The sequence below is a fragment of the Hyperolius riggenbachi genome, chromosome 4, assembly GCF_040937935.1.
Source record: "Hyperolius riggenbachi isolate aHypRig1 chromosome 4, aHypRig1.pri, whole genome shotgun sequence".
Classification (NCBI taxonomy): domain Eukaryota; kingdom Metazoa; phylum Chordata; class Amphibia; order Anura; family Hyperoliidae; genus Hyperolius; species Hyperolius riggenbachi.
Genome location: NC_090649.1, coordinates 226022184 through 226034282, shown reverse-complemented (window position 1 = coordinate 226034282; position 12099 = coordinate 226022184). Strand labels below are relative to the sequence as shown.

The 12099-nt window shown below is 40.6% G+C and overlaps 1 protein-coding gene across 1 annotated transcript in view; it reads left to right on the top strand.

The window, feature by feature from the left end:
* Window positions 1-10149, top strand: part of COL21A1 (collagen type XXI alpha 1 chain) — a 197684-nt gene extending 187535 nt beyond the window's left edge. The window contains exons 28-29 of the mRNA XM_068279365.1: window positions 1968-2045; window positions 9956-10149. Of these exons, the coding sequence (XP_068135466.1) occupies window positions 1968-2045; window positions 9956-10149 (272 nt within the window). The remainder of the gene's footprint in view (window positions 1-1967; window positions 2046-9955) is intronic.
* The last annotated feature ends 1950 nt before the right edge of the window (window positions 10150-12099 follow it).

The following is a 12099-nucleotide window of genomic DNA, read 5'->3' as shown; positions in this document are numbered from 1 at the left end:
CAGCGGCACGCACAGTGTCAACTCGCCGGAACAACTCGCCCACTGATGCCCGCTGCCAGCCACCGCCGCAATCATTCTGGAGGGGAGAGCCAGGAAGAGGAGCCCCAAGGTGAGGGAAGGGGGGAAATGTCCGCCCTTCCCCGCTGCTCTGCCCAATGCTCCTCTCCACTGCGCTGCTCCCCTCCAGCTGGTGGGACACCTGGCTACATATACTGGGGACACCTATACACCTGGCTACATATACTGGGGACACCTATACACCTGGCTATACTGGGGCCACTATACACCTGGCTACATATACTGGGGACACCTATAACCTGGGCACATATACACCTGGCTATACTGGGGACACCTATACACCTGGCTATACTGGGGCCACTATACACCTGGCAACATATACTGGGGACACCTATACACCTGGCTACATATACTGGGCACATATACACCTGGTTATACTGGTATACATCTGGCTACATATACTGGGGACACCTATACACCTGGCTACATATACTGGGGACACATATACACCTGGCTATACTGGGGGCACCTATACACCTGGCTACACATACTGGGGACACCTATACACCTCGCTACATATACTGCGGACACCTATACACCTGGCTATACTGGGGACACCTGAACACCTGGTTACATATACTGGGGACACCTGGCTATACTGGGGACACCTATAGACCTGGCTACCTATTCTGGGGACATCTATACACCTGGCCACCTATTCTGGGAATATCTATACACCTGGCCACCTATTCTGAGGACATCTATACACCTGGCTACCTATTCTGGTGACATCTCTACATCTGGCCACCTATTCTGGGGACAACTATACACATGGCTACTTATACTGGGGAAACCTATAGACCTGGCTAGATGTACTGGGGGTACCTATTTTGGGGGAACTGCTGTCAGATCTGTATTTTTGGGGAACCGCTGATGCCAGATTACGTGTATTTTGGGGAACCGCTGCCAGATTGTGTATATTGGGGGACCACTGCTGCCAGATTACATGTATTTTGGGTGTTACGTGTATTTTGGGTGATCCACTGCCAGGTTTCGCCTATTTTGGGGAACTGCTTCCAGATTATATCTATGTTGGGGGAACTGCTGCTGCCAGATTGCCTATTTTGGGGGAACCACTGCCATATTATCTGTATTTTGCAGGAACCTCTGCCAGATTATGTGTATTTTTGGTGAAATGCTGTCAGATTACATCTACTTTTTGGGGATACAGCTCAAACTTCTACTGGCAGACCTTTTATACCTCTGCTAAGGCCATGTATATTTGGCCCCACCCATGACCATGCCCACGCTATGCTTAACCACGCCCATTTTTATAGCGCGGTGCAGAGATTTTTAAGATGAGTCCACTCACCTCTTTTTCCAGGACTAGACCCCTGCTATAAGGGGAAAAGAAGGTCTGGGTGCAAAGTCGTTAATTTACCCCAAGTCACTGCATCATGGCATCTTTCCAAATTGTCATTTGATTGTTTCAACCTAGATACAGTATTTAAAAAGAACATCAGGTTACTTCTAAGGTTAAAGTTAATGATGGAACTTCATTTGCAAGGCAAAACATATTAGTAGAAATTAGAAAATGGGTTAACAGTATGTTTTAAATGTATGCTATAACTTCTATCAATAATTAGTACCTAATGATTGTCAATGTAAAAATGCACACGATGTGTGAAGTTATGTTGCACTGCTGTGAGCCTTTGACAGTATCCAGCAATATATGGATATAGTAAGCACTTCTGATGCAGAAACAGATACGCATAATTAAGGTAAAAATTGCCATTCTGAATAATTTTTTCATGTTCTCCTACACATCATTGCAGTTCTAAAACTAGAACCAACTGAAGAAAATTATTTTAAAACACGAGTTTTTACATTGACTTTTGCTGATTTGTCAATCATTACATGTGTAATCCATTTTGGTAATGTATATGCAGGACCTCAAGGAAAACCTGGCTTAAAAGGACATAAAGGGGATTCAGAACCTGGAATTCAAGGACTACCAGGGGAACCAGGTACTAAATGAGTATATACTAAATAGCTTGCTCCTATAATTAAATATGAGATACTGCACCTATGGGAAAAGAGAGTGTGGCATTTAACACTCAAAACTCTTTTTAAATAAAATTATTGTTAAAAAAGTTTGCTCAAAGCGAACCCGGACGAAGCTTGGGTTCAGAAACACCTACTTACTGAAGGAGAGGGAAGCCTCTGGATCCTCCAGAGGCTTCCCATGATGTCCTGTGGTCCTTTGCCACTGCCAGGGACCCTCCAGCTGCCAGGGGCCACGCTCCTGATTTACAAGCTGCTACCCACAAGACACTTGTTTTACTGATCAGAGGAAGCGGACTGTGATCTGCAAAACTCATTATCTTTTAGTGTCTGATCAATAAATTACCTTTTACCAAATTTATAGGCATTTGTCTTTACTTGGAGGTAAGCTTTATTTTTGCTATTTATTGATTACCACTGTACAAGTTTTTTGGGCTGCCTCCTCCATTCTACTTTGTTTTAGGTGTGTGAGTCCAACACTACTGCAGCCAAAGAGATCAGCAGGACTGACAGGCAACTGGTATTTTTTAAATGGAAATAAATATGACAGCCACTATATCCCTCTTAGTTCAGGTGTACTTTAAATATAGCCCTGTGAATGCTATTTTTGCCAGTTTAGAAATAATGTTAAAGTGAACCTCCAGACTAAAAATCTGCTCAGCAGCACTGAAAAGGCTTGGTGTTTCTTTAACAGTTTCACAGCATCAGAACTTTGTTTTTCTTACCCAAGCCTCATTTTAGCTGCACAGAAGCTAAACTCCGCCCCATCAAATACATCTGCCCGGGCATTTTTCCCCTGATGCTGTGCAAACAAAGCATGATGGGATTTCTGATGTTGTTGTTCTCCTTATGCTGTTTTAGTGCAAATTTGTTTTTTCAATTTTGAATTTGAGATTTGAAGCCTAGCGTGCAACTGGGAGGGGTGATCAGGACACAGGACAGTTGGATCTGTGTCTCATGCTCTCTGTTACCTCCTTTCAACCAAAAGAATGCTGCCCCCATGAAATCACAAACATTTGCCTGTTTTTTTTTTTTTTAAACAGGGTGGGTAAGAGATTATATTTCCTATCTATTTTAATTAACATAACTAAAGTAACTTAATGACTATATGTTTGTTTAGGCTGAAGTTCCCCTTCATGCTGGGAATACACGGGTCGATTCTGGTTGCTCAATTCTGCGCCCGATCGTTTTGCCGCTCGACTGACACTTGATTCTCTTATCTTCCGCTCGTTTTTCTTATCTTTTTTCAATTTACTTCAATGACAAATTGAGCGACAAAACGATCGAACAACCATCTAATCAGCTCAGAATCGAGTCGTGTATTCCCAACATTAAAGTGTAATGGATAGCGGAGATGCCGCCGCGGAGACAGGCGGCATGGCGGCGGTCTCCGCGAGTCAGCCGGCGGCCTCTGCCACGCAGTTAAATACTGGTGATCTGCCTGGTCCTTCTATTGCACATAGATTGAGGGCTACGCCAGGCGACAGGACCTTTATGAGAATAGAAGGGGAGTCAGCTGATCTGCCAAGTCAGCTGACTCCAACAGTACTTCGGATTTAGCACAATAAAGGAAAGAGGCGCCCTGGGATATTAAAAGCGTTTAAAAACAGCTAAAAACAATCGATGTTATGAGGTAGCTTACCTCAATGACGAAATCTCTGTAAAGATTACAAAAGATTTTTATTAGCACAAGCGGCAACGCGTTTCACGGGTCACAGCCCGCTTCATCAGGCCAATTGCAGTGCCTATAATAGCAACAAAAGACTCCTTAATATAACTATGCATTGGAAATCATACCATTACAATCGTAGAAATTTCATATTAAATCAGATCAGATTTGGATCTATCACATATTTACAGATCTATTTATACATATATATATATATATATATATATATATATATATATATATATACATACAATCATGCGCATAGGCATAGCAACTTGATTTTATATTTCATTTGTTCTTTGGTTCCAGAGTGTAAAACGTTTTTTATATATAAAATTAGATGAGTATACTGCGTAAAAACCGCAATCAATTGATACAAAAATTAATAATAGTAACTCATCTGTCAATAAAAATGTATGAGTCCTTCAGAAAAACATAAATATATGTATATATACATACACATGAGCCTATGCTCCTAACATGCTTGGAGCTATCCTCATACAAATAAACATTATGAAGTAAAAAGTCGTAATTAATACTAAGTGATACATAATATAAATAATGCATTAAATATATAATAAGATCAGAAAGACTTGGCCAGCTATTATGTGTGTGCAAGTATAAACAAGCACACACATACATGTGACACAAAGCAGCATTGACTGCTCATTAAAAATAGACTGGTCACTAATAGAGTAAAAGAATGTTCAATACTACATAGTGCTAAGTATGATTATGCTATATAGACAGCAGGGGGAGCTTGTGATAGTCTGTGTGCGTGCAGAAAGAATGCAAAGAACTTACCAAATGAAAAAATTCCTTTCGCATAGGGAGCCTCTGTAAGGGGCTCTGCGGAACTGCATTATATAACCTTTTAGGCATCTCTATTTGCCGCTATTCTGCGCGCTCACCAGAAAGGAGGAGGAGGCGTTTCCGGATATTTTCCCGGATATGACGTCATCACGTCATGGCGCGCCCGCCGGAAGTAGTGGCGGCGCCATTTTTGTTTTGGGCAATACAATGAAAACATGCTGGGAGATGCCAGCGCTATATAAATCAATAGGGGAAATGGTGCATATTTCTAAAAAACCACTAGATGGCAACCTAAGTAATGTATTATGCCAGAGAGTGTCTTTCAATGGAAATACATGCTAATTCAGAAATTATAAGAATATATTTGACAGTGTGTTTTAATGGAACTATAGTGCATAATAGCTTTTTTACTCTCAGTGGAATCAATAGGGGTACTATTTAGATTTTTAGTAATATTAAACTTTGAATGACAAATGGCTGATATATTATTTATATAATTAGATGTCCAAAGTGCTTATATGTCCAGATGTAATATGGTCCTTATGTAATTACACTAATAAAAGGGGCTTGGGAAATCAAAATAAAAGGGACAATTCAATAGATAGAAACTGGGATGTATACAAATCAGTGGTGTACTTCAAAGCATTAAGCAACGAGTACTGTGGACTAAAAGTTATGCTCTAAGCATTCATTAAGGCCCTCTGGTTTGAGGGTTCGCAGTTGGAAGATCCAAAACATCTCTCTTGACCGCAATCGGTCTATGCGATCGGGAAGAGTAAGGTTATCAGATATATGTTCTATGGGCGTGAAGGATAAGACTGTTGGATCTGAATTGTGACATTCTGTGAAATGTCTAGAAAGACCGTGTTTGGAAAATGATTTAGTAATGTTCCTTCTGTGTTGGCCGAGTCTGGCTCTTATTTGTTGGGTGGTGCGTCCAACATACTGTTTTTTGCAGGGACAAGTGATGAGGTAAATAACATTAGTGGTGCTACAAGTGAATGAATTGGTGATGTCATATGAGACCTGTGTGACCTCACAGATAAAGGAGAGTTTCCCTGGATGTAAAAAATCACAGGCCAGACATTTTGGCGATCTACATTTACTTATACTTGGAGTGGTGTTAGAGCCCGATATGTGAGATTGGAGGGCTCGCGGTCTGCTCGGGGCAATGATATTTTTTAGGGTTTTTGCTCTTCTAAATACCAACTTAGGCCTGGTTTCTAGCTTGGGGCACAAATACGGGTCCCTCAACAGAGTGGGCCAGTGTTTGTTAATTATGGACCGAAAGGTATATTGGTCTTCCAGTTCGGTCAGTTCAGGCGCATTCGTAAGAACTGTTCTGATTTGTCGGTCTATGACATCCAAGCCGATAAGTTGGAGGGGAAATTTTTGGAGCGATCCTTTCTGAAACAATTGATCCAATCTGCTAGACATAGAGCGAGAAAACTCGATCAAGAATCCCTCCTAAATACGAGTCCCAAAGTGAACTCCACCCCAGACCCCCAACCTACCTTCATCACCCGTTATAGTTCTAATCATAAGAATATTAGGTCCATAATTAACAAACACTGGCCCACTCTGTTGAGGGACCCGTATTTGTGCCCCAAGCTAGAAACCAGGCCTAAGTTGGTATTTAGAAGAGCAAAAACCCTAAAAAATATCATTGCCCCCAGCAGACCGCGAGCCCTCCAATCTCACATATCGGGCTCTAACACCACTCCAAGTATAAGTAAATGTAGATCGCCAAAATGTCTGGCCTGTGATTTTTTACATCCATGGAAACTCTCCTTTATCTGTGAGGTCACACAGGTCTCATATGACCACCAATTCATTCACTTGTAGCACCACTAATGTTATTTACCTCATCACTTGTCCCTGCAAAAAACAGTATGTTGGACGCACCACCCAACAAATAAGAGCCAGACTCGGCCAACACAGAAGGAACATTACTAAATCATTTTCCAAACACGGTCTTTCTAGACATTTCACAGAATGTCACAATTCAGATCCAACAGTCTTATCCTTCACGCCCATAGAACATATATCTGATAACCTTACTCTTCCCGATCGCATAGACCGATTGCGGTCAAGAGAGATGTTTTGGATCTTCCAACTGCGAACCCTCAAACCAGAGGGCCTTAATGAATGCTTAGAGCATAACTTTTAGTCCACAGTACTCGTTGCTTAATGCTTTGAAGTACACCACTGATTTGTATACATCCCAGTTTCTATCTATTGAATTGTCCCTTTTATTTTGATTTCCCAAGCCCCTTTTATTAGTGTAATTACATAAGGACCATATTACATCTGGACATATAAGCACTTTGGACATCTAATTATATAAATAATATATCAGCCATTTGTCATTCAAAGTTTAATATTACTAAAAATCTAAATAGTACCCCTATTGATTCCACTGAGAGTAAAAAAGCTATTATGCACTATAGTTCCATTAAAACACACTGTCAAATATATTCTTATAATTTCTGAATTAGCATGTATTTCCATTGAAAGACTCTCTCTGGCATAATACATTACTTAGGTTGCCATCTAGTGGTTTTTTAGAAATATGCACCATTTCCCCTATTGATTTATATAGCGCTGGCATCTCCCAGCATGTTTTCATTGTATTGCCCAAAACAAAAATGGCGCCGCCACTACTTCCGGCGGGCGCGCCATGACGTGATGACGTCATATCCGGGAAAATATCCGGAAACGCCTCCTCCTCCTTTCTGGTGAGCGCACCGAATAGCGGCAAATAGAGATGCCTAAAAGGTTATATAATGCAGTTCCGCAGAGCCCCTTACAGAGGCTCCCTATGCGAAAGGAATTTTTTCATTTGGTAAGTTCTTTGCATTCTTTCTGCACGCACACAGACTATCACAAGCTCCCCCTGCTGTCTATATAGCATAATCATACTTAGCACTATGTAGTATTGAACATTCTTTTACTCTATTAGTGACCAGTCTATTTTTAATGAGCAGTCAATGCTGCTTTGTGTCACATGTATGTGTGTGCTTGTTTATACTTGCACACACATAATAGCTGGCCAAGTCTTTCTGATCTTATTATATATTTAATGCATTATTTATATTATGTATCACTTAGTATTAATTACGACTTTTTACTTCATAATGTTTATTTGTATGAGGATAGCTCCAAGTATGTTAGGAGCATAGGCTCATGTGTATGTATATATACATATATTTATGTTTTTCTGAAGGACTCATACATTTTTATTGACAGATGAGTTACTATTATTAATTTTTGTATCAATTGATTGCGGTTTTTACGCAGTATACTCATCTAATTTTATATATAAAAAACGTTTTACACTCTGGAACCAAAGAACAAATGAAATATAAAATCAAGCTGCTATGCCTATGCGCATGATTGTATGTATATATATATATATATATGTATAAATAGATCTGTAAATATGTGATAGATCCAAATCTGATCTGATTTAATATGAAATTTCTACGATTGTAATGGTATGATTTCCAATGCATAGTTATATTAAGGAGTCTTTTGTTGCTATTATAGGCACTGCAATTGGCCTGATGAAGCGGGCTGTGACCCGTGAAACGCGTTGCCGCTTGTGCTAATAAAAATCTTTTGTAATCTTTACAGAGATTTCGTCATTGAGGTAAGCTACCTCATAACATCGATTGTTTTTAGCTGTTTTTAAACGCTTTTAATATCCCAGGGCGCCTCTTTCCTTTATTGTGCTAAGTTTACCCCCGAACAGATCCTGCTTGAGGGGCGGTGTCACACCACTTGTGGGGTTCCACAGTGGCTGTCCCAACCTTTTTTCAATAAGAGAGCGACCTACTGTCCGGTCCTGGCTAGGACCACCCCGAGTGGAGTCGGGTTTATTGTCTCCACCTGCTTCCTGTGGTTGGTTGCCCCCAGCAACCCTCCTTTGTGAGTAGTGCTTTTTACTCTTTTTCTTTTCACATTGTGGTATCATACATATTGCACTACTGGGCTCCCGTTTTGTCTCCTGTGTCTTTTCCTATAGGGTGCTGCATCACCCCCACCACTTTTGAGTACTTCGGATTGGCTGAGTGGCTGGGGCGGCGCTGCGGAGCAACCTTGTATATATAGTACCAGACTGTCAGTTGCTCCGCGTCTGCTGTTGCAAATGCTTACGTGTGAGCGCTCAGACCTTAGTCAGATCCCAAAGTGTGCTAGAACCAGCCGGAGCTGGGCATCCACACTTAGCCAGATTCTGTTGATAGCTTAAAGTACTAATTACATTGTATTATCTGTTATGACCTTCTGCTTTCCTTGACTACTCTCCTGCTTTCTGACTCTGTACCTCTGCTCATCTGATTCATGTTGCCGACTCTGCTTGAACTCAACTCTGAATCAGCCTTCTGTCTTTGTACCTTATCTGCCCGTACGTTGCCTACTTTGCTAGTCTGACCTCTCTATCCTCGCCAGTGGGCCTAGCTACTGGTGAGGGATCTGTAGCATTCACCTGCTCCTCAGGTGAAGCTCTACTGCAGCACTGTCTGTAACACCTGCTCCTCAGGTGTCCACTGGCTGCAGTACAGTCTTAATCACTTGCTCATCTGGTGAAGCTCTATTGCAGCACTGTCTGTAACACCTGCTCCTCAGGTGTCCACTAGCTGCAGTACTGTCTTAATCACCTGCTTCTCAGGTGATCTACCTTGCAGCATTTCCTGTAGCACCTGCTCCGCAGGTGTCCTTTAGCTGCAGTACAGCCGGACTTGCCTGCTCCTCAGGTGGTCCTTGGCTGCAGTATTGTCTGTAGTCACCCGCTCCTCGAGAGACCTCCTCTTCCTCATTACTGTTGCACCAAACACCACTCACTTTGGTAGTCCTGTGTCTGGCTATACTAGCATTATTGGTGATTCTGCAGATCACCACATAATCAGGTATAGCATCTGTATTATTGGTGATACTGCAGATCACCAATAATCAGAAAATCTGTTTAGCTGACACCAATCGTTACATAAAGATGTCACTTTATTGTGTGAAAATAAGCACTGTATTCTGATCAAAATAAAACAGAAAATATTTGTCATCACCATTCATGAATAAATAAAATGCCTGTCAATAACAATGTACTCAGGTCCAAGCCACACTTTATGCTGGGAGTACACGGCTCGATTTTGAGCAATTAAGATGGCTCGATAGATAATTTCTGACACTTCCGATTGTTTCGCTGCTCGATTCCAGATTGAAGTGAATGGAAAAAGATAAGAAAAACGAGCGGAAGATAAGAAAATTGACTGCGGTATCGAGCGATGAAACGATCAAAATCGAGCTTTGTATGCCCAGCATTATCCTTTCATTTTGCATCAATTATTAATATTGTTTGTCATGATTATGTCTAATATATCTGTTTGCGATCAGGTCCTATGGGTCCACCAGGAATGAGCAAGGAAGGTCGCAGTGGATTCCCGGGGCCTCCTGGGAGAGATGGAGAACGAGGTCTACCTGGAGCAGAAGGACCTCCAGGACAGTCAGGAATTTGTGACCCTTCAGTATGTTTTGGTGCAATGGTTAGCAGATCCAGAGACCCATTTAGAAAAGGACCAAATTATTAGGATCTATTTTTAGGATAAAATTGAATTTGTCATCATTTCTTGTCTTTCATGTCTCAGGAAGATTTCTAGTGGTCAAATTTGTAAGAACACAAGTACCTCTTTTTTTGTAAATTGAAAAAAAAGTGCCTTTGGGAAAAAATATCCATGGTCATTAAATCTGAATCCTGGCAGCGGTTCTGTATATCTGAAGAAAACTTTGAATACATTTATGTCTATCTGTAAAGTATGCAGATATAAAACTGTGAAATAGTTTTACATCAAGTCATGTTGCAGAAAATTTGTCAATGGAGTATTATTTCGTTTATTGTATTATATTGTGAAGAATATGTCATGCTCAAAAGGCAGCCATCATCAGGATTAGATATTTTTGTTGTAAAAAGTTTGTTTTAGCCTCAGCTTTTTAAAATGTTACAACGTGCATTAGAAAAAAAGTGTGCTACTACCATTGTTCCATCTGTTTTATTAAGAATTCCGATAAAATAAAAAGCAAGCTCTAATTGTACATAAAAAAATCTAAATTCAATTAAATATGCCCAGTTAGGATAACAGGAAAACTGCAACAGATACAGACTAACTGGTAAATCTGGATATCTAATATTTTAGTGTTGGGAATGAGCTGTTACGAAATAAACATTATTGGACAAACAGATATGGGTATATTAATAATAAGTATTGAAGGATACCTGTAGGGGAAAAAGAATTCCAAATGGATACTCACTTACCGGTAGATAGAGGGAAGCCTTTGGATAATCCAGATGCTTCCCCTGTCCTTCCCCAATCCTTCTCTACCAGCTCTGATGATGGCTTGTTCATGTGCAGTAGCATGGACTAGATATGGCTCTGCTTTTTCCGCCAAAGCTTGAGTGGGTCCATGCTAGATGCTACTGCACAGGCGTGAGCAGTCTACACCTATGCAGTAGCACTGACCCAATAAAACTCGGCTTTTTCTAATAAAGCCTGCGTGGGCCCGTGCTACTGCGCAGGTGAAGTGCAGCCGTGTTTGTTCTCATACGGGAGGGCAGCTGTGAGCTTCAGGAGGATGTAGCGCTGGAGTGGTGAGGTGGAGGGAGACAGGGCAAGCTTCTGGAGGATCTAGGGGCTTCTCTCTCATGAGTTAAGTATCTACTTTTTGTAATTTAATTACAGGTTTGCTTTAAAGTGAATAGATGAAAATCATGATGAGTACCTATTGCAATCAAAAACATTTTAGGTTTGTTGACAGGTACCTCTACCATCTTTATTATTTAGCTCCTGTTGTTGTGATGTCTTGTTTTCTTTGGTCTTTATATGGTATTGCATAGATCAGTGTGTCACCCATTAGCTTGATCCACATTTACTTGTTACAAAATAAATTATAAAGTCAAGGACACAAACAAGTAACAATGCAAAAAAAACCCGTTTTCTGATTTATATTAAAGACCTAAATGTACAGTCCTAAATATACAGAAGCAGCATTGGAGCTGCTGCAGTTTAGTCTCAAATGTCTCAAAAGTAAAGTAAGTTTAGTCTCAAAAGTAAAGTAAGTCCAAAGTGGCTATTTCTGAGGTTAATTCCGGTCCTGCGTCTATTTCCAGGAGTCTTGGACAATGGCCTTAATTCACTAAGATCATGCTGAAGATAATAAGGCAAGAGAAAACTTACCTCCACACAGTTTGCCTGAGGTAAAATGTTTCCTGAATACTACATGCCTTATCACCATGGTGATAACTATAGAAATGCAGGAGATAAGCTTAGTAAATTGAGGCCATTATCTTAAAATAGAACTAAACTTGGAAATTCCTTTCTTCTGTAAAATATTAGGCACATCATGATAACCTCTGTTTTTTTTTCTTCATACAATTTATGGAAATCAGAAAAAGATGAAGTTTCAACTTAGTTTCACATTTCTGGTGGCACTGAAAGCGTTAACCCTCATTGTTTACGCACAGCTCTGATTCACAGCTGCTGATT